Source organism: Anomaloglossus baeobatrachus, chromosome 4 (genome assembly GCF_048569485.1).
Source record: "Anomaloglossus baeobatrachus isolate aAnoBae1 chromosome 4, aAnoBae1.hap1, whole genome shotgun sequence".
NCBI lineage: Eukaryota > Metazoa > Chordata > Amphibia > Anura > Aromobatidae > Anomaloglossus > Anomaloglossus baeobatrachus.
The window spans coordinates 459687744-459715713 of NC_134356.1; the positions used below are offsets into that span (position 1 = coordinate 459687744).

Genomic DNA, 27970 nt, shown 5'->3' on the forward strand with positions numbered 1-27970 from the left:
GAAAAAGTGGAGAAAAAATGGAGAAAAAAATGGAGAAAAAGTGGAGAAAAAGTGGAGAAAAAGTGGAGAAGAAGTGGAGAAGTGGAGAAGAAGTGGAGAAGAAGTGTTTTTCATGCCAGATGGGAGGTAAATAATTTTTTACCGGCGCTGTCATTTACTGTAACGTGATCATCGGTGTAAGGTGTATACCAGTGATCACGTGAGCGGGGACCGGAAAAACCGTCCTGAATCATGATCTCCAGGGTCTCAGCTAGCCCTGAAACCCCGGAGATTTTCTGACGCCGGGGGGCGTTATTCACTTATTTCTGCCTGCTGTTTATAAACGGCAGATCAGAAAAAGGCTACATTAACACGACCGATCCATTTTTGCGGTCTGCAAAAAACAGTCCGTTTTCTTTCACGGGTGCATCCGTGTGGCATCCGTTTCTGTTCCGTAGACGGTCCGTAAGTCATCTGTTTGTCATCCGTGTGCCTTCCGTTTTTTTTGTGTACTGCAAAAAAACTGAAGGAGGGTAAATGCATAAATTTACCCAGGATCCATAGCTTCATCCTACATGAGGCGGTCACATGTTCACTCTAGTGCCATTTTCTACTGCTTTTCACAGCGTAGAGCGCTCTGGTGATTTTCTTGTGCTTGTGCACTTCATATCAGTCTTTTCTGTCATTATAATGGCAGAAAGACACATAATGTCCCACTCTCCTGCATTTTATAATTTTGCACCCTTTGGTGCCTTTCATGTGGCACTAAGGGGTGCTTAGCGTTGTATTTAGCCAAAAAAATGAAAAAAAAATGACGTAGGGTTCCCCCTATTTTTGTAGCCAGCTGGGGTAAAGCAGATGCCTGCAGCCTGCAGACCACAGCTGGCAACCTCACCTTGGCTGGTAATCCAAAACTGAGGGCACCCCACGCTGTTATTTTAAATTAAATAAATAATTAAAAAAAAACACGTAGGGGGTCCCCCCAAAATTGGATCACCAGCCAAGGTAAAGCAGACAGCTGTGGTCTGATATTCTCAGACTAGGGAGGTCCATGGTTATTGGACTCACCCCAGCCTAAAAATAGCAGGCCGCAGCCGCCTCAGAAGTGGCGCATCCATTACATGTGCCAATCCTGGTGCTTAGCCCCAGCTCATCCCGCGCCCTGGTGCGGTGGCAAACGGGGTAATATATGGGGTTAATACCAGATGTGTAATGTCACCTGGCACCAAGCCCTGGGGTTGGTGAGGTCAGGCGTCTATCAGATACCCGACATCACCAACCCAGTCAGTAATAAAAAAAAAATAGACAACAAACACATTTTTTTTTTAAAAAATACTCCCCAAAACATTCCCTCTTTAACCAATTTATTAGAAAGAAAAACAAATCCAGGTCTGGTGTAATCCAAGGGGTTGCCATGACGATCCACACTGTCCCAGTCAATGAAGAGCAGGATGTTCCCCATTGGCTGGGAGAGCAGTGCAGTGACCTGAGCTAACATCAATGGGTCAGCCCAGGTCACTGCAGGGGATGACAAGTGCTGCTGTCAGAGAGGTACATTACCTGCGCTGATCTCCTGCACTGCCGACAGCACCTGTCACTGAGTTCAATGACCGCCGCCTTCACAGCCAAGTATCGCGAGAGGCCCGTGACGTCACCGCTAGTCAGTCTCGGGTCGGAAGCGAGAGAAGGTGATGTGACAAGCGGCGGCCATGGAGGACAGTGACAGCGCTGAGGTCGGGACTTCATCACCGCAGGTAAGCTGAGCGGGACCATGTGTGCAGAGTGACAGGAGGACGTCAGTGTCATGGACTGCATGGCTGGGGACGTGTGTGTGTGTGTGTGTGTGTGTATGTATGTGTACATGCCGCGTGCAGGAGGGGGCGGAGTGAGCTGAGCGGGGAAGTGTGGGCTTCCTGCACGTAACTAGGATAAACATCGGGTTACTAACCAAAGCGCTTTGCTTGGATACCCGATGTTTATCTTGGTTACCAGCTTCTGGCAGGCTGTAAAAAGCCCTGCTTTTTGCTGCTAGAACCGTTCTCAAACGTATCTAGAACTATCGAGCTTTAGCAAAAAGCTCGAGTTCTAGTTCGATCTCGAACAGCCCCCAAAATCACTCGAGCCTAGAACTGGAGAACCTTGAACCGCGAACCGCGCTCAACTCTACTACTTAGCTTAAATGTTTGATCCCTCTGGTAACTTGGCCTCTTGGTGTCCTCAGCTCACACGGTCAACCTCTTTAGTAAATCGGCCTCATGGCCTCTTCAGCTCACATGTTTCTCCGTATCCCTTTTACTGCTCACACGGTCATCCATTTTACCTCATCACCTGCACTGTTGTCCCTTTTGTTAATTGAGCTTCTCTGATATTCCAAGAAGAATGAATGGAATGCCAGGACACATGATTAACCACTGTTCCAGTCACACAAAGATGTCCAGAGCACCAGTTGTCAGGATCTGGGTCCCAGATATCAGTTCAAGAGATAAGAAAGTTATCCCCCATCACATGAATAGAGGATAACTTCCAAGCTTGAAAATCACCCTTTATTCATAGTATCTCAGCAGTGGTCACATTCCTTTTTGCATTTTGAATTTACTTTGGAGAGGAAATTATTTTTGCAAGTTTTTAACTCGTGATGCAGAATTTAGTTTTGTATATAGTTGTCAATTTGAAACACACCTATGTCAGACTGAAATGCCGAGAAGCGAAGCTCATTCATGGACGTCTTTTAGTTACTGCAACACTTTCTTTTTCACCGCAAAATATTAATTATTCAATAATTAAACATTGTTTAGAGAAAAATGGAGAAACCCTGATAAGGATTATGGTATCTTTGGGAAAATTCGGCTATACATAGAGCTTAGGCCCGTTTCACACGTCAGTGAAAAACACAGACATTTTTCACTGGCGTGTAAAACACGCACATGTCCCTGCGTGTGCCGTGAATCTCGGCACACGTGGGTTGTCTAAGTGCAATCCGGGCTCCGTTCTCCGTGGTGCTGAATCCTCCCGCGGTGCAGTATCCGGCCGGCGGTGACCCCTGCAGCAGCTGCTTCCGGGTCGGCTGTATCGCGCATAATGAATATGCGCGACAGTAATCAGCCGGCTTAGAAGCAGCAGAGAGGACGGGCTGCAGAGAGAGCGCCTGAAGTCGGGTGAGTTAAAATGTTTATTATTTTAAATGCACGTTTTTTTCTGGCACGTGTTTCACAGATCACACCACTGCGTGGTCCGTGGAACATCAGTGATGCCAGAAAAAAATTGACATGTCTCCGTGCAGCAATCACGCACATGCGGGTACGCCGCACGGAGACACGTGCAGTGAAAAATCACTGACGTGTGAGCAGACCCATTCATTATAATGGGTCTGCGTATGTCAGTGATTCTGGTACGTTTAAAAAAAAGCACAAACGTACCAGAATCACTGACGTGTGAAAGGGGCCTTATACATATGAACACATATAGCATACTTTTAAAGGGGATCTGTCACCAGGTCTTTGCTACCTAATCTGAGAGCATCATAATGTAGAGACAGAGATCCTGATTCCATCAATGTGTCACTTACTGGACTGATTAGTGAAATTTAAAAAAATAAAAAGACAGTTGTATCAGCAAGAGATTATCACTAGTGAACCTGCAGCCATGTAGTCCAACCATGCTCCCAGCACTGAATGGCAACTTTCTGTCTACACACAGTGTACAGAGAAAGCTGCCAATCTTGGTGTGGGCAGGGTTATACAGAGCTCAGGATTGAGAAGAACTGGTAAATCTGCTGAAGATAAAACTGTTTTTAATCAAAACTGCAGCAAGCAGCCCAGTAAGTGATACATCACTGGAATCAGGGTCTCTGACTCTACATCATGCTATTCTCAGATGGGGTAGGAAATACTTGGTAACAGATTCCTTTTAATGACAACCCATAACCCATTACAGTGGCAGGAACATTTATCAAACCTTTTCTGGATGCTTAGTGGGAAGAACTACTTATAAGGCTGAGGGGAGACATTCAAGAAGGACAATATGAGAAAATGCCTTTCACAATGAGAAAATGTCTTTAAATTCTTGACTTTTGAAACATTTTAATGATAAAGCTACATATATATTTAAAGGGAATCTGTCGGCAGATTTTTGCTACCTCATCTGAGAGCAGGATAATGTAGGCAAACATATCCTGAATCCAATAATGTATCACTTAGATTGCTGGGTGCAGCTGTTCTGACACAATCAAAAGATTTTTTGATTTAACCTTCTAGCAGAGTGTACCGCACCGCGCTCGGCCGCAGCTGAGCCGCTCGGGTCAGGGCTCGTTCAGTGGGTGGCTCGAGTGCCTCCGGCACCCGGGGGTCACGTCGCTCTGAAGGGAAGCTGGCGCTACGTGAAGGAGGGGGATCTTCGGTGGGGAGGTTCACGGCGGGGGCCGTGGTATTTAGGGATTTAAGTTTGTGACGCCACCCACGGGTTGTGGTGAGTGTGGACACCCCCGCTGCCGTTAACTAGGCTCCCGGGGATGGTGTTGTGCAGCCTGGTGTTGACCCCTCCGTGGGCAGGGGGTAATGGTCCCTGGGCCCGGTAGTTGTGAGGTGCGGGCGTGTTAGTGCAGTGCGGTGCGCGGCCCGAGGGCACTGTTGTACTCACTATGACAGATACACTGGAGTCTCTGGTAAACCAAAAGGATGGTGGTCGGTGCCCGCAACCGGCTGCGCTTGGTCCCCCACCCGATTTGGTGGTTCCCGCCTTTCTCCTGCACCTCATTTTGTAGATTTTGACTGCCTACGCTTCAGCGACGGTAGTCCGCTCCCCGGCTGTGTGTGTGTCGGGGAACCCTTTTGCCCGCAGTCGCTGGCCCATGGGATCTCTCTGCCTGTGCGGTGGCTTTCTATCCCCCTTGGTGGGCTGTTGCCGTCTTTCGGGCCTTGCGACAGGAAAGGACCTAAGGTCCAGACCTCAATCAGTAAATTCGATGTAGTCCAGTGGCTTCTGGACCTCGTTCTGGGTCTGAGTACCCCTCCTGGTGCTCCGGTTTCCAGTTGGTTCCCCGGTTCGCTACCAGCGGGCCACTACCCTGTCCCGGTCCCTTACGGTTCCACCAGCCGTCTTCCCGGCTCCTGTAGGCGGCAACCACCGTCTGCCACCTGGCCACAGGGTATCCGGGCTACGACGCAGATCCTTGACAGATGCGCTCTCCTTTTTAACTCCTCTACTCTCCTCTCCCTCCTAACGGGGTCTCTCCTCAACAACGCTCTGTTTTTACCGCCTCAGGCTATCCGAACTCCTCGGTGAGCGTGGCCTACCACCTGGCTTCGCCCCCTGGTGTGAACGTCAAGACCTGAGAGGGGTGACTGAGGGTTTGTAAGTTGGCTGCTGTTACCTTGTTAGGGGATGGGTGTTTGTGCAAGGGCCTACCTGTGACTACCTGGCTAGTCCAGGGCGTCACACAGAGCTGAGTGATCGTCCATGCCCACACCATGCTCTCAATACAGACTGTACATTGACATAGAGGTGTTAATCAGAAAAGGTGGTGTGTTGGACGGTTATGCATGTGGTATTGTAGTCCGAATAATGATAAGTCCTGCTGCTTAAACAAACATAGCAAATAAAAAGTAGATCGGACCTTCACAAAACAGGCATCCCTGATATGTGTTTTTTAAACTTTGCAGCATGCTGTCTTCAGATTACGTAGCAAAATTGTGCTGACAGATTGCCATTAATGCACAATCCAATAAAACATTTCTCTAGCTTGTGTATAATAAACATTTATTCATTCTTCTTTGATGACATTTTACTATAATTGATGTTAGAGCAGATTTAATGTCTTTATTTCTCGAACTATAAATTATTGGATTTAACATGGGTAATACCACAGTATAAAAGATGGTGGCAATATGCATATTGTCTGTAGAAGACAGATTTAGGACTGACATATACAGAGAGTATTGTGCCATAAAATAATATCACTGCTGTGATATGGGAGGAACAAGTAGAAAAGGCTTTCTGTCTTCCACCCGCTGCTGTCATTTTTAGAACGATGATAAAAATTGAGCTATAAGACACGAGAATGAATAGAATACAAGGTAGAATGATAGAAGATGAGCAAATGAAAATAATCATTTCATTAATTGTAGTGTCTGAACAGGCTATCTTTAATAATGGAGGGAAATCACACACAAAATGATGGAGGACATTAGATTCACAGAAAGAAAGACGAAAAGTCCAACAAATCTCTATTAGAGAATGCAGAAAACCAGGGATATAAGCCATAAGCACAAGCCTCAAACATGTATGGGGCTGCATTATCAAGTTATAGTTTAGTGGGTGACAAATCGCCATGTAACGATCATAAGCCATAACGGCAAAAAGGATACATTCAGTACTCCCGAGAAAACAGTAGAAGAAAAGCTGTGTGGCGCAGCCAACGTAGGATATAGCCCTGTCATCAAAAATTAGACTAACAAGAATTTTTGGAATAATATTAGAGGAGTACACAACATCTATAAGAGACAGATTACTTATGAAGAAGTACATTGGAATATGAAACTTGACATTATGAGATACAAGAAATAATATTCCTCCATTTCCCAAAACAGAGGTTAGATAAACAAAAAACAATGAAAGGCTGAAAAAGATTCTTAGCTCGAATCTTTCCGAGAAGCCGGTGAGAATAAACTCATTGATAGAGGAATAATTGCTTGCTTCTGATAATCATACCTGAATCAGGAAACAGATCATTAAACAATTAGGTCCCTTTTACGCTACATACCGTTGATCTATTTTCCTACATGTCTATATTGATGAAAACAGAAAAAAAATGTACAAAAAAGCTGAATTTCTGAAAGTGATGTTCAAGTAACCTTAATTGGAAAAAAATGTTTGGGAAAAAAACTAAAGGAACCTGATATTATTTATATGATGCCATATCTGAGACAAAGCTGATCAGTACTTCTGCTAACTGTCTATAAGGCCCCCTTCACACGTGCATGTAAATCACGTACGTGTTATGAGTACCGTATTTCATGTCCGTGTTGCGTTTTAAACGTCCGTTTTCTGGCTCCGTGTGTGATGCATGTGTCATCCGTATGTCCATATGAGATGTGCATGTGTCCGTGTTTGTAGTCCGTATGTAATCCATATTCCATCCGTATGCCATCCGTATGCCATCCGTTTTGCTAGTACGTGTAGCTGGAAAAAGTCATGTAATGAATGGGATAATATGTTGCTGGTGTATTCAATTCACTCACCCTCACTGTGTCCTGCAAGATAAATGCGATTTTCTAGGGACCTTTTCTAATCACATGCACCTGTTCCAAAATGATACAATCATTGCCATATTTGCAAAAAAACGGACACGGAACAGAAGGAGATGCATCCGTGTCACGTACATGTGCTCACGGACCCATTGAGTTTAATGGGTGCGTGTGTGCGTGTTCCGTTAGAAAAACGGACATGCTTCTGTGTTTAACGCCCACACAAATGTATCACGCACACAGACACATGCTCCGTATGGAAAAACGAACGTGTAACTGAGTACATTGATTAACATTGGAGTACGTGTGCCCGTGTCTCCGGTACGTGCAGGAACGCACCTAACACGTACCGGAGGCATGTGCGTGTGAAGGGAGTCTTAAGGCTACTTTACACACTGTGATAACGGTCCCGATATCGCTAGTGTGGGTACCCGCCCCCATCTGTTGCGCGACACGGGCATATCGCTGCCCGTGCCGCACAACATCGCCCAGAGCCGTCACACATACTTACCTGTCCGGCGACGTCGCTGTGACCGGCGAACCGCCTCCTTTCTAAGGGGGCGGTCCGTGCGGCGTCACAGCGACGTCACTGAAACGTCACTGAACCGCCGCCCAATAGCAGCGGAGGGGCGGAGATGAGCGGGACGTAACATCCCGCCCACCTCCTTCCTTCCTCATAGCGGCCGGGAGGCTGGTAGGGAGAGCTTCCTCGCTCCTGCGGCGTCACACGCAGCGATGTGTGCTGCCGCAGGAACGAGGAACAACCTCGTTACTGCTGCAGTAACGATAATTGAGAATGGACCCCCGTGTCGCTGATTAGCGATTTTGCACGGTTTTGCAACGATGCAAAATCGCTTATCGGTGTCACACGCAACGGCATCGCTAATGCGGCCGGATGTGCGTCACAAAATCCGTGACCCCAACGACTCCGCATTAGCGATGTCGCAGCGTGTAAAGCCAGCTTTAAAGGTATGATATCTTCTGATTTGTAAATCTCTTTGTAAAAATACTAATACTTCATTTATCCATTTGGAATCTGATAGAACAATTGTTTTCCTACCTGACTCCATTTAAGTTCAGTGTTTATCATGATGCTCCAGGGTTCTTGGTTTGAAAGACTTTGGGAGCATCATATGTTGTAGGACTGTGGGGGAAACAAATAGTGTGAGGGGGACTGTGGGGGCATTATTGTGTGTGGGAGAAGTACTATGGTAGGCATCCTTTTGTGTAGGTAGGCTGTATAAGGTTCACTTTTGTGGAGGGGCATCATATTGTGTTGGTCAATGACTTGTAGATCATTATACTGTGTGAGTGGTCAGTGTGGGCATCATACATTGTATAAGAGTATCATAATGTATGTGGAGGAATATACATTGCGCCATTTGTGGGCCAGTACCATGGAAGATACTGTCTAAATGTACTACATGTGCGGTTTCATAATGTTAGTTGCAGCTGTGGGGACATCATACTATGTGTGTGGGGCTGTGGGGACATCATACTATGTGTGTGGGGCTGTGGGGACATCATACTATATGTGTGGGACTGTGTGAGGAGTAGTGTACTGTAAGTACATTATACTGCGGTGGAGGAATATACTGCCAGATGGCATCATAATGTGTGTGGTAAAATTTTCCGTGGAAAGCATCATAGTGTATGTGGGGGAATGTACTGGGTAGGCATAATAATGGGAATGGCGGCAGGCACAACCGGGAGCATCATGCTATGTACTTGTGACACCCTGGGCAAGCCAGGGGTCACAGGTCATGACACCACACACACCCCACATTCCCTGCAGGAACACCAAGGTCAAACACAAACCCTTGTTGCCTTCCACAGGGGCTGATGTCCACACCAGGGGGTGGAGCCAGGCGGTTGGTCTCCACCCACCAAGGAGTTCACAGTCCTGGAGGAGGGAAACACAGGCAGATAAGCTAGGGAGGTGGAAGTGAGAGGAGCAAAGTGAGAGGAGTAAACAGTGGCAGCAGAGAAAAGTGACAGTGAAGCCTGAAGTTGGTCCGGGTGTGTGCCCCGGACTGAGACAGCAAGGTTGGCAGACGGCGGTGACCATCTGCAGGAGAGGCTGATCGGAGGTTGCCGAAAGGACCGTGGACGGGTGGTGGCCCGGCGGTACCGGAGCGGTATACAAAGAGAAGCCAGCACCAGTGGCAGGGGCCTTTCGGATCCCGGCAAGGCTAGGAGTCGCCGTAATTTGCCAAATCCGTCAGTGAAGGGGACCTCCGGGTCTCCCAACAGCAAAGTCCCGATTGAAGGCAACAGTCCGACCGTGAAGGGGAGACACCGCCACCGCCAGGGCACCAGTTTCCCAGGGCCAGCGCCTGCGGGCAAAAGTGGGGCTCCTCCGGCTCATATCCAAGCCGGGGAGTGGGGTAACCGGTGAGAATCCATCGCTACCAACAACCGTATCTAGGTGCAGGGAAGAGACAGTTACCGCTAACTGCAGGGAACATCAGCACCGCAGCCGTCCGAGGGACCCGTCCAACCAGCCGTTTGTTTACCGTGAACTGTGTCATCATCCTTGGGCTGAGTGAGTACCTCCGTGCCGTGCGGCACAGCGCTGCCCCTGCGTCCCTGCACCTCAACAGGCCCCAAAACCCGCCTGCACCAACCATCCTACCCCCATCACCGGGCCCTGGGATAAAAAAAACCCCTACCCACGGGAGGGGAGGAATAACAAGCGGTGGTGTCCACATACAATCACCACAACCGTGGGTGGCGTCACGGACAATAAATCCCCAACACCAATCCCCTTTTCACTCACGGGCGAGGAGCGCCGCTCGAGTCCCCGAGATCCGGCCTATCGCTCGAGCCACCGAGCAGCAGTAGCAGCAGCCGAACCCGAGCAGTGGGAGAGCGCAGCGTTGACACCCTCCTCCCCGCCTGCGACATACTCACAAACAAATAAAAGAGGTGCCAAAAGTATTTTTTTTTCAGTGCTTCTTGTTATTAAATATTAAAGGCAATCTGTCACCACTTTCACTTTTTTAAACTGTTAATATGGGCTGGCAATAGTCTTACCTGTATGCTTGATAGCAGACCCCTTGTTATTGAAATATTACCTTTTATCACATTATGCTAATGAGGTCTTCCAGGCTATGGGGCGGATGCTGCATGGAAGATAGCCCTGCTTCTGCATTTCATTATCATAGTTTTAGCCATCTATTATTGTTACAGTTTGCCTGTACAGCGATGTCATAGTTAAATAAAATCCAGAAATCTTGCCACACAGCTAGCATTAAAAAATCAGAATGTAACAGGCTACTGTCGCAACTTTAAGTGCACTCGTCGCAGGCAGACTGTGACAATAATAGGTAGCAAAAACTATGCTAATGAAGTCCAGAGGGCTATCTTCCTGGCAGCATCAATCCCATAGCCTGGAAGGACTCATTAACCCTCCGTCACATACAATAGGCCTGACAGGCACATCTCTTTTACTTTCATTTCTCCTTCCTCACCAGATTGTGAGGAAATCTCTCCCTCCAGGTAATCTCCTGTCTCTAGCCTCTCTGTGAAACCTCATACCACAGTTGGATTGCAGAGCTTCAGGAGGACAGATATAACTGCGCCAATCTCTCAGGCTCATTGTATGTGAACAGTACACGTCACACTCAATAAGGTTGGTATTTTATGTTTTTATTCATCACATGCTCTGCAAGTGTAATTTTTCTGGGGAAACTTCAGGATCTAATTCTGATTGAATGTGTTTAATAGTACTTAAGGTACCTTAAAATTAAGTTTGTTTTCATAAATTTTCTTTGTAGAGTTTTTTGACAGAGTCGAACTGGGGACTATTTGGCGGCAGTTTTGAAATGTTTGTATTTCAGAGTTATTAGTTTTATGTTAAGTAAATGGGGTTTTTTTGCACCTGATTATGTGTAGTCTCTTTTATTACATCCCTATGAAGGTCACTGATCACTTTTAGAGCACTGAAATTGCAAACATTAGATATTATAGGTATTTTTCTAGCCTGCGCCTGACAGTCACATTGTATGTGAACTCGTTAGAACCGATATTGTATGTGACGGAGGGTTAACATAAACAATAAAAGATGATATTTCAACAACAAGGCATCTGATATGAGACAGACAGGTAGGACTATTGTCGGAATCCTATAACCTGTATGCCCATATTAATAGTTTAAAATGGTCAAAGTGGAGACAGATTCCCTTTAAAAATATATATAAAAAATACAAAATGCTATCACCACTCTCCCCATGGTGTAGCAAATCAATAAAGATGAGGTTTGGACAAAGCAGAAACTCCATTCCGGTTAGATCAAGCAGAGATGCTGCATTACGGACAGAATGTCCCCACCTGTGGCGATGCTTCTGGGGTTTCCCAATTTCTCAAGCACTCGCGGACACAGCGGAGCATTTCAGAGAAAAATATATCTTGATGCACTAATGCAGCCTGTCTGAGGTTCATGCTGCTTGTGGCTTGGGAGTAATAAATCACATGGTAGGAGGTTCCCTTTAATGCAATAAAGCTGTTCTTATTAGTACTGTATCTGGATTTCAGTAACGTGAAACATAACGGTTACACATTCTACATAACGGTCTGATCTTTGTTATTAATGCATTAATAATATTCCTGGTACAAATAACATATTCTTATTTTGCACAAGAGAACAATAAAAACGTATTTATTTTTTCTTAAATAATCGAAGTATACAATATGTATTAGAGATAATTGTTATGGCATTGCACCAAAGGATCTCATTGCAGGCCATGTCCTATAGATGGCACTAAAAGATTAAATGATAGAAAAAGGCGACAGTTACACACAATAAGGCCTTATTTTCACTTAGGAGTGATGTCCACAGATAGAACTTGTACCTATAATAGTCTATTTGGCTTTTCACATATCTGATTTTTATTGTGGGACTGAGTGGTCTACGCAATATTGCAGAGACATGTCTGATATTGTTCCCAGTATTGGATTAAAATCGTATTTGTAGGTTCATGACATCCGAGTGCTGTCTGTTTTTCATGGAATAAAAAATAGGTGAAGCTGGAAAAAGTTTTTTTTTCTGTCTTCCTAGAAAAATTAATCAAACTTTGATCACACTCTGATGACAACCTGCTGAAACATAGATGAATCTCAGATCACAAACACTGATAAAACGAGGTGTGTTTTTCTCATACGTGAAAACAATGGACGTCTGAAACAGCCGTGAGTCTATAAATGATATTGTCTGACCAAGAATGGAAATAGAATTTCATCATTTCAGTTGCACTGCCAACAACACTGCATCAATTAAAGTGGTGAATCTAACACATAAGTGAACATGTATTAGGTTATTACGTCCTCACAAATTATTCTGCAGCGAATATTCCGCGGAAACATTTACACACAGTTAGAAGGGTTTTACTGTATGCACTTTAAAAATTGACAGGATAAATTAATATTGTGGATGTCAAATCTGGACTGAAAATCTAGTGCATAATTGAGGCTGACCCTTGGAAACATATCTTTAAAGTACCACTCCAACATGTTGGTTTTTTTCAGCACTGGAGTAGTGCTTTAAATGTCCTTTGCCCCCTGTCTTAAGGGTCCGTCACACACAGCAATGTATCTAATGAAATGGGGTCACGGATTCCGTGAATTACATCTGGCATCGTTAGCGACGTTGTTGCATGTGACTGCAAGGAACGACCGTTAATGATGGAAAATACTCACCTTATCGTCCATCGTTGACACATCGTTCCTTTTTAAAAAATCATTGATTGTTGAGCACGCAGGTTGTTCGTCGCTCCCGAGGCAGCACACATCGCTACGTGTGACACCTCGGGAACGACGAACTGCAGCTTACCTGCGGCCGCTGGCAATGCGGAAGGAAGGAGGTGGGCGGGATGTTACGTCCCGCTCATTTCCGCCCCTTCGCTTCTATTGGGCGCCCGCTTAGTGACGCCGCACGAACCGCCCCCTTAGAAAGGAGGTGGTTCGCCGGCAACAGCAATCTCGCTAAGCAGGTAAGTCCGTGTGACGGCTTCTAACGATATTGTGCGCCACGGGCAGTGATTTGCCCGTGACGTACAAACAACGGGGGCGGGTGCTTTCACCAGCGATATCGCTAGCGATATCGCTGCGTGTAACACCCCCATTATACTCGCCTGTGGCCGTCTTCTTCTGTTTCCAGCCACACTCTGGTTGATCTCCTGCAATTTGTAACCAACCAGCAGCTCCAGTGTTTCATGGAGTGCGCCAGAGGTCACAACTCCATACTAGTCTATGAGAAACTCATTCTGGCTATCATAGACTTGCATTGAGTGCTTGTGACATAACTTCTGATATCCAGCGAATCAGAAGTTACTGGCACAAGATAACACAGAGAGACCAGAGCAGTGCCGAAAAAGGATGAAAACTCCAGAGGGTGCTTATAAGACGGGGGCAGAGTACTTAGGGGCACTTTGCACACTGCGACATCGCAGGTGCGATGTCGGTGGGGTCAAATTGAAAATGACGCACTTCCGGCATCGCAGGCGACATCGCAGTGTGTAAAGGCTGGATGATACGATTAACGAGCGCAAAAGCGTCGTAATCGTATCATCGGTGCAGCGTCGGCGTAATCCATGATTACGCTGACGCGACGGTCCGATGTTGTTCCTCGCTCCTGCGGCTGCACACATCGCTGTGTGTGAAGTCGCAGGAGCGAGGAACGTCTCCTACCGGCCTCACTGCGGCTTCCGTAGGATATGCGGAAGGAAGGAGGTGGGCAGGATGTTGACATCCTGCTCATCTCCGCCCCTCCGCTCTGATTGGCCGCCTGCCGTGTGACGTCGCAGTGACGCCGCACGACCCGCCCCCTTAACAAGGAGGCGGGTCGCCGGCCACAGGGACGTCGCACGGCAGGTGAGTGTGTGTGTGAAGCTGGCGTAGCGATAACTTTCGCTACGCCAGCTATCACCACATATCGCTGCTGCGACGGGGGCGGGCACTATCGCACTCGGCATCGCAGCATCGGCCTGCGATGTCGCAGTGTGCAAAGTGCCCCTTAGATTTAAAGCACAACTCCAACCCTGAAAAAAAAAACAAATGCTGGAGTGGTGCTTTAAGGGTTTCTCACTACCTTAATCTACACTAATGTATTTTGAGTTTGTATCTGCAGAAAGGGGTATATTAATCTTTAAAAAAAAATCTAAGCTTTTTATCTCCAGTGTGGCAAAACTATACATGCATGTCTAATGTTAGGGAATCCAGAGCTCATGACGCTTCACATACTAGCATATAGCATTACAGTACCAGTACGTAAGTCTATAAATATGATGGTTAGGCTGCGTTCAGATGAACATTGAAATCATAGAGCCAGTCACGTCTGCCAGTTGTGGACGTGACTGGGATCAGGTACAGTCTGTGCCCTTACATGTTCTGTGTCATCTGGGAAACAGACAAGGACAGGGCAAGCTGATTTATCAACCTGGATCTTGGGTCCATGTGAAAAATTCCTTGCGTGTTCTTGTACACTGACTAACATTGATGAGTGGGCTCACACACCGCCAAAAGATCTACTTGGCTGAACATGCCCTAATTGTGTGGTTTGACATGTAGCATCACGTTAGCTTTTCAACATAACATATATGTAGGAGCGATTCTTCATTAAAAATAAAAACATTTTAATAAATAATTTCTCTACAAAATCTGTGAATATATAAGAAAAAAAACAAACCTTTAGAACTTTAATTTCACTGAATGTATAGTGCCTGGTTATTATATGGAAAGAGAAATCACAGACACCCTTCATATTGATCAGTGCTATCCTTTCTGCTCCTTTTTGCTTATTATTACAGTCTGTACGTTTGCATCTCTGAAAAAAGAATATGTAATCATCATCAGATGTTTGCTTTTATTCTATTTAACACCACTAATTAATCCATAAAGGATATTAAAAATAATAGCAATAATACTCTGGGAGTTAAATAAACCTAAAAGCTGTTATTATCATCTATTCTTGTTATTTATATTTCAATAATGATGACATTCAACATACTGTATTTGGCTGGGATTGATGGAAGGCAGAAAATGGTCAATAGATTGCTATTGCACCAATCCACTCATAATTTATCCGTAGCATAGCTAATTTTATCAATCTGATTAGTGGCAGTCCAACCATGGCACTCCTGTCAATCAGCCGCTGTGACAACTGGCAGTGGACGGATATAAATAGTGCATTGAAGAGCAAAACCTCATCGACAGTGTATGGTGCAGAGCCGTGCTGTTTTGGCTCCATATACTTTTTACATCTGGTTGCCTGAGCTCACAGCTGCTGGTTGGCGGGGATGATGCCGCAACATCAGCATTGGCAATTCTCCAAAACACATGTATTAATGAAATAAATACACATATGGCCTGTCTTGTAATAATATTTTCTAATTCAGCACAATGCAGTATTATTTGTCTGTTATTGTCATATTCGTCTGTGCCAGGAGGACCAGCACTATTTGACATCAGGTCAGGTTGGCTCGATTTTATTTTGCTGGCATACTGTATGTTCTGTATTGAATCCTGAACAAGATCCTGGCCTCAACAAAGAAAGTGAATTACAGTTTTCAGAAGTTCTATCGGACTCCTCTACTATTTATATTATATAGACTTGCAGCGCTGAGGTCCTGGGTTCAAATCCCAATAATGACAACATCAGCAAGGAGTTTGAATGTTCTCCCCTTGTTTGCATGGATTTCCTCCTGGTGCTCCGGTTTCCTCCCACACTCCAAAAATATACTGATTGGAGCTCACAATCTAAATTCCCTATTTCTAAACTACTGAAGATTCCTGTGAGCACTGTTGGGGCCATAATCGAGGAAAGGAAAAGAACATAATTTCACTATAAACTGGTCACACCAGGTGTTCCCTGAAAGATTTCAGACAGAGGAGTGAAAAGTTAGAAGAGTTGTCCAAGAGCAAAAGAGACCTGTGGAAACCTTCAGAAAGACCTGTAATCAGCAGGTACAATTGTTTTAAAAAAACAAATAAACAATAATATGCCCAACCCTCATGGCCCATGTGTGGGATGGGGGGGAAGAGAGGCATATGCCCCCTAGGCCGGTAACCAGGCAGCTATTCTTGGCCGCTGGAAGACTGGCACTGTACCTTTGAATACGGTCCGCCAAAAGTGCCCTTTTGGCCAGCAGACTCCGGTTCTCATCATCTTATGTATTTGTATCTTTGAGAAGAGAATAAATTTGAATATTTTTGTGCCATAGCATGATGAAGTTATCATGCTGGGACCTCATCACACTGCTGCTAGCAATGCAGTGTCATGGGCAGGTGGTGAGGATGTTGTGGGGAATGCTAAGCGCTCCAGGAAGGAGCTGAAGATTATGTGTCCTGACGTTTACTGGAGAGGGATGGGAAGATGGGAAGGTAGCATGGGATAGGGCGTTACTACAAGGGCACATTATAGGGCAATTGGGAGGAAATTGTGAAAGGGGACAATATATTATATAGAGGGACAGTGTGTAGGGATATTATTGAGAGGGGCACTGTAGGGGTTTATTATGGAAAGGTATGGTGTGGTGGGATATTATACAGAGAGGCAGTGTGGGGGGATGTTATGGAGAGGGGCAGCATGGAAGAATATTACTGAGAGGGGTGGTGTGGGAGGGATATTATGGAGAAGGGCACTGTAGGGGGATATTATGGAGAGGGGCACTGTAGGGGGATATTAAATAGTGGGAGAGTTTTTTGTGTAGGAAGCATAGTGAGGAGTAATTATTTATTCAGGGGCACAGCATGGGAGATATTTACTGTATGTAATATACTATGTGTAAAGACATCAGATAGTATATACAGATAATAAGCGGCTAGTATAATATCTGATGTATGTGGTATTCCTACTATATCGATCTGCTGGCATCTCTGGCTCCTTTATTGTTTGTAATCCTTGCGTGAAGTCATGTTTGTGACATGACACATACATGCCATTGTGCCTGGCTGCAGGTGCAAATGGACAGATAGGCTAATAGAGTTTGAATAGATATAATTTGCTTTGCTTTGTGTGGAGTTTATTTTTTAGGCTCGCATCTGCATTGGGTATTGTCTATGTTCAACTATGTCAGAGGAATAAAATAAAGAAAGTTATAGAGGTACTGTTTCCCTGACATATAGGACGGACAGTCAACTTTACTCATATTGGGAAAAACAACCAAGAAAACAAAATCAGCAGATACCCTATAGTAAGTAAATAAGCAAAGTACTAAGAAACTAAAGCAAAATATATGCAATGAGCCAAGACAGTGTGAACATGCTCTTACACTTTCCATGTATACCAACTTATGCTGCGGCTCAATTCTTTGATTTTGCCTTAGTTTTTTTGTACTTTGTTCAAACAGAGTCATGCTCCCCCTTCTGAGTTAGGCATTTCATCTATACTAGAAGGTGGCCCGATTCTAACGCATCGGGTATTCTAGAATTTATTGCGTCGTTAATGTATGATTTTTGTTATATATAGATGTTGTTGTGTGTAGTTACGAAGTGTTTGTGTTGGGCGCTGTAAATGTTCTGGGTGTTGTCTGGGTGTGGCGGTGTGTGAGAGTGGTGTTGTTTGTGTGTTGCGCTGTGTGTTGCGTTTTTCGGGGAGTGCTGTGTGTCTGCAGCGTTGTGTGTGTGATGCTGTGTGTGTTGCGCGATTTGTGTGGGTGCGTGTGTGTGTTTTGGGGGAGGTATGTTTTGTGCAGTATGTGTGTGTTGAAGGAGTAGTCCTGGGGAGAGAGGAGTATAATAGGAGGAGTAGTCCTGGGGAGAGAGGAGTATAATAGGAGGAGTAGTCTTGGAGGTGAGGAGTATAATAGAAGGAGTAGTCCTGGGGGGAGAGGAGGATAATAGCAGGAGTAGTCCTGGGGGGTGAGGAGAATAATAAGAGGAGGAGTCCTGGGGGGGAGAGGAGTATAATGGAAGGAGCAGTCCTGGGGGAGAGGAGTATAATAGGAGTAGTAGTCCTGGAGAGAGAGGAGTATAATAGGAGGAGTAGTCCTGGGAGGAGAGGAGTATAATAGGAGGAGTAGTCCTGGGGGGAGAGGAGTCTAATAGTAGGAGTAGTCCTGGGGGAGGAGTTTAATAGAAGGAGTAGTCCTGGGGAGGAGCCTAATAGGAGTAGTAGTCCTGGGGGGAGGAGTCTAATAGGAGGAGTAGTCCTGGTGGGAGAGGAGTATAATAAGAGGAGTAGTCCTGGGGGGAGGTGTCTAATAGGTGGAGTTGTCCTGGGAGGAGGTGTCTAATAGCTGGATTAGTCCTGGGGGAAGGTGTCTAATAGGTGGATTAGTCCTGGGGGGAGGTGTCTAATAGGTGGAGTAGTCCTGGGGAGGTGTCTAATAGGCAGAGTAGTCCTGGGGGGAGGTTTATAGGTGCACAATGTGTGCGGGAAAAGTGTGTCGGGGGGCGTGGCCGATCGGGCAAAGTGTGTGGGGGCGTGGCCAAGCGGGCACAGTGTGCGGGGGGCGTGGCCGAGCAGTCACACTGTGCGGGGGCGTGGCCGAGCAGGCACAGTGTGCGGGGGTGGCCGAGCGGACAAAGTGTGCAGGGGGCGTGGCCATGTGGGCACAGTGTGCGTGGGCGTGGCCGAATGGGCACAGTGTGCGGGGGGCATGGCTGAGTGGCACAGTGTGCGGGGGGCGTGGCCGGGCAGAGACAAGCGGCCACTGCGTGCGGGGCCAGGCCGAGCCCAGCGGCCAATGCGACGGTCGTCACTGTAATGACGTCATTTTGGAGCAAGACAGACAGACAGGCAGAATAAGGCAATTATATATAGATAGATAGCTTCCCATGGACAGGTGGCTGAACGCTCCTGTCCTGCTCAGTTCTAATTCACATTGACATACGTTGACACATGGTAAAGTTTTAATACTGGAGACAGGACCTTCTCGACTGGGTACACTTTGTCATGGTGGGATGGCTGTTACACTGCATTGATCAAAGTAATGATAAATAAATACCCTATATTATTTACATGTACTATTACTATTTATGTATTATAAGGTATATGCTCCTTTTGTTTTCTCCTTGGGTTTTGTCTGTGAAAATGCCACAGTGTGAACGTGCTTTTACACTTTGCATGTATACCATCTTATGCTCTGGCTCATTACTTTGGTTTTACCCATATTCGGATATGTGAGGTTTTTTCATTTATTATTACAAGAAAAATTAAAGGTGGCATGTTTTTTATGTAGCATTTTTTATGGAATCAGTTTGGGAAACTCCTTTTGCAGCCTTTAGAAGCAGATGTGAACACATCCTTAGGAAAGGTCATCAACATCATATAAGTGAGGGTCTCACAGCAACCCTATCTATCAATTGATCTGGTGCAGCTTTGTACATCATGTAGCAGTCATGAAAAGTACTGCAAGCTTTCTCCCATTCAATTGCAACCTCTCTCCCACTCCTTGTTTCACTCCTTTATATTATATTTCTACTTAAGCAACGGAAAACTTCCTTGTCATGTATTACGTAAAGAATAAGATAAGATCTTTTGTTCTATTATACTTTTTTCATGTAGCTATAAAATATTCCCTGGTTCCTCACTATCCGGCTAGTGATTGCTCACCTTGATCATATTTGCCGCCAACATAAATAATTATGATGACAGTCCAAAGTGCAGTTGAGTTTATATAGCAAGAAAGTTGAAAAAAATTGCTCTAAAATTCTATACAATATACAAAGTTTTATTACAAAGAGAGCATTCTGTCTAGTTTATGAATTGTTTTATGACTACCTGCTTCCGGGTTCAGCATTTCATTCTGTATGAGTAATCACCATTACAATTGTCTTTATCATAAAAAACACTTTTATTTTTAGACTGTTAGAAATATCCTGATGTAATCCGAGAATTGCAACAAAAGTGCTGCAGGAGATAACAAAACAGAAATTAGAAACATTATAAACATATTTTTCATTGTCTGCAGTGTTAATCCTAAGGATGGTAACAAAAGGAATTATTTTATACAAGAATTTCTGAAGTAATGAAATGTAATTTCCATACTTGATTTAAGGGAGACATATAACCCGATATGTATTTGGAAAGGTAATAAGTGATAAAACGCTTTCAATACACCCGAGGGTCATTTTGAAAATTTGGTGATGCCAGTAGGGTTGACCAATTCTTTGGTGGTTCTTCAGAACTTCATTAATTTCATTATTTGCTCTCTGATGGGTAGATTTGTGGTGATATTGTTATGCACATGTGACGCCCCGGACTAGTCGGGTCGTCCCAGGTAGTCACACACAACACCACACCCCCTCCCGGTTAGGTAACACCAGTCAAACTAAAAGCCTTGTCATCACCCTCCAGGTTTGATGTCCACACCAGGGGGGTCGGAGCCAGGTGGTTGGCTCCGCCCACCGAGGAGTTCACAGGCCAGAAAACAAGTAGTCAAGTTAAAGTTCTATGAGAGAGTAGTCTGGAGGAGGTGTAGAGCAGACAAGTTCACGGGCAGTCCTGTGTCCATGCCCGATAAGAGACTACCAGGTGGCTGGGTCGGAGCCCAGTCGCCATTGGCAAGGAGGCAGACGGTGGTGGCCGCCTGCAGGAGACCGGGAAGACGACCGGTGGAACCGTAAGGGACCGGGACAGGGTAGTGGCCCGCCGGAACCGAACCGGGGAGCCAACTGGATACCAGAGCACCAGGCAGGGTACTCAGACCCAGTACAAAGCCCTGAACTGACAGGGCCGAGTCGAATCAACTGATTGCGGACTGGACTTAAGGACCTATCCCACACAAGTCCCTTTAGAAGACAACAGCCCAACCATACAGGGTAAAGCCACCGCCAAGGCATAGAGACCCAAAGGGCCAGCGTCTGCGGGCAAATGGGCTCCTACGGCATATACAAGTCAGGGAGCCGACTACCGGTGTCCAGGCATAGGAGTCAAACATTTACACACAGAGGTGCAGGGGAAAGGCGGAAACCACCAACCTATTCTGGGAGAAGCTGCAGCCGGCTGCGGGCCCCGTTTATCACTCCGTTTGGTTTACCAGAGACTCCAGTGTCTTGTGTCAGAGTGAGTACACCAGTGCCATCAGGCACCACGCCGCACTGCACCGCAACACTTCATCCTGCATCCCGGCCCTCGCCTACCGGGCCCCGGGACCAACAATCCCTACTCACAAAGGGGTCAACACCCAGCTGCACCATTACACTGCTCCCGGGAGAACCCATACCTTCACCGCAGTGGTGGTGTCTACAATCACCACAACCCATGGGTGGCGTCACGAACTAACATCCAAAACCAAACCACCGCGGCCCCGGCCGTGGAACTCATCACCCAAATCCCCGCGTGTAGCGCCAACTCCCTTGCAGAGCGACGTGACCCCCGGGTCCGTGAGAGGCTCGAGCCACCACCCGCAGTACGAGCACGGATCTGAGTGGCTCGGCGGTCGCAGGCGAGACCACGGGGCGGTAAACATCGGCTCTTCTGGCGTCTGCAAACAGGATAGAACCGTCCACTTACCTGTGGAAGTGCGCCTTCAGATCATCGCCAGTGGCGTCCCACTGAAAAATTGGAGAATCCGCCATCTTGGGCACGAAAATTTCCGATGAGGCCCCACCCCCCGAGAGCGGAGCAGAGCAAAAAGCAAGTCAAGTGCTCAGAAAACACCAAGGGGGGCGGGTGAAGATCCAGTCTCATGTGACTGAGAAGATAAAAGGCAGGGACGCCAGGACTCTGCTACCCGTCTGGTTCCTGGACATCCGGCAAGCAACATTTCCGCCCCGTCTGGCAAGCCCGCAACCCCAGAGCCCGCACCTGGAACAGCGGCGTGGGTGGAAGCCCGGACTACCTTGATGTGTTGCCGCTTGCAGGCCCAGGTGCGATGCCTCATGGAGCGGTGGGTGGACAAGATGAGGGAGATCGCGGCGGCCGTGCGAGCACATGAAGTGGAGGCAGAGTTTGGAGAGCGGGTAAGCGACCCACACCCCTGTGTCCTTGAGGGACCGGTCATCGCGGCTGAGGGACCCGGTCTGCTGCCACTATCCATGCTGCTTCCCTCATCGCTCGTGCCGGTTGCCGCTTCTCCCCCACTTGGTCCGCTGCCCCCGCCACCGGCAGCGGAGCCCGTCCTGTCCGCCTGTGAGGACTCACCTGGGGAGGCAGCCCGCGAATGACCGCTTGCCCGGTCGGCACCGATCCCGCTTCCATGGAAGGTTCCCGTTCCCCGAGGAGAGCAGCCGTTCCCGGAAGTGACCGTGCTCAGAGAAGTCCCAGCACCGGCAGTCCGCCTGGCCAGGAAAATGATGGATGCTGACTGGAAGGATGCCCAGAGGGTAACGCTGGCCGCTCCCAGGCCCCAGGCCTCGGCTGAGGCAGCGGAGGGTTGTCACTGCAAGGCAGCACGGCAGGCCGCGACACAGCGGGGTTCCCCAGCTCAGATGATGCCGGTCGTAGCCAGCGCGGGGGAGCTCCGGCTGGGCCCGACCCCCACGAAAGAGAAGCAGGCAGATGCTCCATATAGGGGGAGTGGCAGCAGAACCCACTGGGCCAGGAGATCGAGGCCCGGGAGAGGCAGAAGGCTGATGTGTTGGCCCGTACCATCCGGGAGAAGGAGCATCTCCAGAGCGCTACCTACAGGGTACGTGGCTCGACCTACAAGGGCCAGGTCCAGCAATTTGACCCCCGGCATGGATGGGGGTTCATCTTTGAACCGGGCCTGGAGGTATGGTCTAAGGGCGGCTTTGCACGTTGCGACATCGCACGTGCGATGTCGGTGGGGTCAAATCGAAAGTGACGCACATCCGGCATCATTTTCGACATCGTACTGTGTAAATGCTAGATGATACGATGAACGAGCGCAAAATCATCGTTATCGTATCATTGTTGCATTCACCACCATTTCCATAATGCCAGTGCCGCGACAGGTACGATGTTGTTCCTCGTTCCTGTGGCAGCACACATCGCTGTGTATGAAGCCGCAGGAGCGAGGAACATCTCCTTACCTGCCGCCGGCGGCTATGCGGAAGGACGGAGGTGGGCGGGATGTTTACATTATGCTCATCTCCGCCCCTCCGCCGCTATTGGCCGCCTGCCATGTGACGTCGCACGACCCGCCCCCTTAGGAAGAAGGCGGGTCGCCGGCCAGAGCGACGGTCGCAGGGCAGGTGAGTGCATGTGAAGCTGGAGTAGCGATAATTTTCGCTACGCCAGCTATCACACGATATCGTACCTGCGACGGGGGCGGGGACTATCGCGTGCGACATCGCAGCATCGGCTTGCGATGTTGCAACGTTCAAAGCCCGCCTAAATCAATATTGCTGCATCTGACTCACCCAGTTTTGATACAGACTAGATATGCCAGCTGCACAGTTTCTAAAGGCTCCTGCACAGACTGAAAAAACCCTAACTCGAAAGCAAAGATGACCACTCGGTCCTTGCTCCGTAAGTGGCCACCGAGGATAGCACGTACCTCCTACAGAATCTGGGGAAAGTTGTTGCGGGCGGGGAGGACGCCGCTGCTGCGCTCGCTAACACTCGGGTCTGGCACTGCTGCGGCTGCTGCTCGGTGGCTCGAGCGGTGGGCCGGATCCGGGGACTCGAGCGGTGCTCCTCGCCCGTGAGTGAAAAGGGTGGTTGTTTTGGGGGATTTAGTCCGTGACGCCACCCACGGGTTGCGGTGAAGATGGGCACCACCGCTGCTGGTGACGGGGATACCGGGAGCGATGGTAGGGAGCAGCTGGGATGTTGTTTTCCCCCTTTGTGGGTAGGGGTTGGTGGTCCCGGGACCCGATGGTGTGACGGGGAGGTAGGGTTGGTGAGGTGTAGGGTTGCAGGGACAGCGCGGCGCGGTGCCGGATGGCACGGGTGTACTCACTCAGTAAGAGATGCACAAAGTCCTCGGTAAACCAAACGGCTGGATGGACGGGTCCCGCAGCCGGCTGCAGTGTCTCTCCCCGGACAGGTGATGGCGGCTGTCTTTCCCTGCACCTTTGTGTACTGTTTGACTACGATGGGTCCCAAACGGTAGTCCACTCCCCGGTGTATGGATGCCGGAGGAGCCCGTTTGCCCGCAGGCGCTGTCCCTTGGGTCTCTAGCCTTAGGCGGTAGCTGAATAACCTCACGGTGCGGACGGTTGCCCTCTAACGGGTCTTTGGTTCTTAGGAAACCCCTGGGGTTCCTGTCACACTCGGATTTGACTGTTGACGGTGAGTCCAAGCCTAGTCAGGGTCCGATGGCCCTGCCTGTTTGTGCTGGCTTCACGTCGCTCCCCGGTCGGTACCGGCGGGCTACCGTCTGTCCTCGGTCTTACGGTTCCGCGTTGATTCACCACTCCTGCAGACGGCCACCACCGTCTGCCAACCTTGTTGTCAGTGCCTGGGCCACAAACTCAGACACTCTCCACTTGACTCCTCTCACTTCAACCTCCTTAACTTCACTCTCACTTTTCCCACCTACAGGCCTGTGAACTCCTCGGTGGGTGGGGCCAACCGCTTGGCTCCGTCCCACCTGGTGTGGACATCAGACCCTGGAGGGAGGCAACAAGGGTTTTGTGTTTGGCTAATGTTACTGTCTAATGGGGGTGGGGGTGTATGTATGTTACCTGTGACGACCTGGCTAGTCCAGGGCGCCACAAAGGCGTAGAATAAAAATAATGAAAACCAAAAGTAACAATCTGCCAGATAAAAACACTTGTCAGAAAGGCTGTAATTCCAAGCAACATCCACTTCAGAAATATCACCAGCAGGAAATGCAAGCCCAGGGAAGCTTTAAATAGTTCTACCCATCAGCTGATAGGGCAGAATGAATTACAGCATGGGAACACCTGTTGGCAGAAAGGCAATGAACACAAACAAAGTGTTCAGAACCAAGAGAGCAACTGAACCTGACTGTGGCTCAGTGGAGAGGTAAACAGACCACAGCACAGAAGAGTGCTGGGTCAAAACCGAGATATACCATAAACACATTTGAGCTAAACAGAAATAGAAGTTTTGATAGTCTGTATCACAGAGAAATTTTGAGAAACATTGGATAAAGTTTTACTGATTATGAAGCATTTTAATATTACCCATAACATTAGTTCTACTTAACCAGAAAGTGTTTTGCTGCTGATTTTTGTTTGTATTCAACGTTAGGTGTATCCGATATTAGTGTCCAGCAATAGTCAGCTAGCATTGATGCATTCCAGTAGCCTTGATAATGCTTTTCCATTGTGGTAATATTCTTGTGAAACCATTTGCTATGTTTGTCACTGACTGCACCGAGATTTTCAGGAAAAATTCCAAATGTGAATGCAGAAAATCAATTGTCAATGACATGTTGCACTTCATCGCTTTGTAAGCTTCAAGAAGGTTGTCATCCAATTCAATGTAGTTGGTGCTGGATAGTTGGCAAGGAAATTCTCGGAAACAACCTTAAATGATTTCCAAGCTATTTTCTTAGGCCCTACCAGCAGCTCTTCGAAGTACTTGTCATTCTTGATGTGTCATATTTGTGGACCAGCAAAAAAATGCCTTCCTTAATATTGGCACTGGTTTTTCTTGGGAACATTTGTCTCAAATAATAAAAACATTCTGTTTCCTTGTTCATTGCTTTTACTAAATTTTTCACCAGCCTGAATTTTGTGTGAAATGGAGGCAAAAATATAATTGCAGGGTCCACAAGTGCTTTATGTGCAATATTTTTCAGGGGTCAACTGGTTATGGATTGGCCACTTCCTTCCACTGTAATGTGACTGCTTAGCATGGTTGTCTCATTCGCAAATGAAACAGCAGTACTTGGTATATCCAAGCTGCAATCCAAGCAGCACTGTCACTACTGTTAAAATAAAACATGTTAAATAATCTTGGCGGCTTTGAAAGACAGAAACGTTTGTACCAGGTATCAGCAAATGCCATCCTTGAAGTCTTGAAGCCAGAAACTCTGCATTTGCTTTTGAGAAACCTAAGTCCTGCTCCGAGTCATTTACTTCTGGTTGTGTTATAAGAAAAGGCTCACCAGAGACACATGGCTCAAAGTCTAAATCAGAGTTGTTCCCCATTCCTGACCCATAGACTGTAACATCTTAATCGATTACTTCCCCTAGGCTCCATGTCTCTGGTGGCTTTGGTACTAGAAGAGTGTCATCATGTAGCACTCATCTCATAGGTTATAGCCATGAGTCACAGCTGAAGGCAGATTGGAATGTTCAATGGGTTTCTTAGCAGACAAACCAGAGACATTGATTAGACAGAACAGTCGGTCACATGATGCTTCTGTTCCCACCATATCATTGGGAGAGCAAACAGCATTTAGTTTTGAGAAACTCTCAGCTGAGTTCAGACTGACATTTTATTTTGGCCCATATGCTGTCCCTGTGAAAAACAAGAGTGGCAATGTAAATAATTTTGGCTAGTTCACACAAGCGGTTTTTCACATGTACAAATGTCGCGGGCGGGAAAGGACGCAGCTGCGCTGCGCTCACTAACGCTCGGGTCCGGCGCTGCTGCGAAGGCTGCTTGGTGGCTCGAGCGGTGGGCCGGATCCGGGGACTTGAGCAGCGCTCCTCACCCGTGAGTGAAAGGGGGTAGTTTGGTTTGGGGATTTGGTCCGTGACGCCACTCACGGGTTGTGGTGAGGTTGGGCACCACCGCTGCTGGTGACGGGGATCCCGGGAGCGATGTCAGGGAGCAGCTGGGATGTTGTTTCCCCCCCCCGTGGGTAGGGGTTGGTGGTCCCGGGGCCCGGTGAGATGACAGGGAGGCAGGGTTGGATGGGTGCAGGGTCGCTTGGACTGCGCAGCGCGGTGCCAGACGGCACGGTAGTACTCACTCAGCCACAAAGGTACGCAAAGTCTCTGGTAAACCAAACGGCTAGATGGACGGGTCCCGCAGCCGGCTGCTGTGGCTTCTCCTGGACGGTTAGTGGTGGCTGCCTTTTCCTGCACCTTTGTGTATGTTCGGTCCCGATGGATTCCCACTGGTAACCCGCTCCCCAGCGTATATATGTGCCGGAGGAGCCCTTTTGCCCGCAGGCTCTGGCCCTTGGAACTCTAGCTGTGGCGGTAGCTGTATTTTTCCTTCTGTTGGTTGAACGGTTGCCTTCAATCGGGTCTTGGCTGTTAGGAAACCCCTGGGGTTCCGGTCACTGACGGATTTGACCTCTAATGGTGACTCCAAGCCTGGTCGGGGTCTGTAGGCCCTGCCTGTGTGTGCTGGCTTCACTTCGCTCCCCGGTTCGGTACCGGCGGGCCACCGCCCGTCCCCGGCCCTACGGTTCCGCGTTGATCCGCCTCTCCTGCAGACGGCCACCACCGTCTGTCAACCTTGCTCTTGGTGCCCGGGCCACACACCCGTGCACGGTCAGTTTGCTCCTCTCCTACCACTTCCCTAACTGTTCTCTGCACTGACTGACTTCCTTCTCCCGCCTCCAGGACTGTGAACTCCTCGGTGGGTGGGGCCAACCACCTGGCTCCACCCCACCTGGTGTGGACATCAGCCCCTGGATGGAGGCAACAAGGATTTTGTGTCTGGTTGATGTGCCTGTCTCAGGGTGGGGGTGTATGTTGTAGTACCTGTGACGACCTAGTTAGTCCAGAGCGCCACACAAACATTGGGCAACTAATCCAGGCCTAAATAAAAAGGTATCTGTAATTAAACAATACTGGACCCAACCACCTGTCAAGACCCCAAGAAACCCAAAGCAGACTACATGGTCAAGCCGCAGACATTGCCAGTCAAGACAGCCACCCCGTGGGTGACCGACTCCAATGGGCTGTTGCCTCCTGCCTGGTCGCACAATACTTGATGTGGGGGACTGTATTGATAGTGGTTGAGCTTA

General features: G+C 47.9%; 1 protein-coding gene across 1 annotated transcript; it reads right to left on the minus strand.

The window, feature by feature from the left end:
- Positions 1–5711: 5711 nt before the first annotated feature.
- LOC142302532 (olfactory receptor 5B21-like) lies at positions 5712–26192 on the minus strand. Its single transcript, XM_075343626.1, is given in 3 exon segments — positions 5712–5883; positions 5885–6671; positions 26030–26192. Coding segments are annotated over 3 exon segments (1122 nt in total).
- Between the last annotated feature and the right edge of the window lie 1778 nt (positions 26193–27970).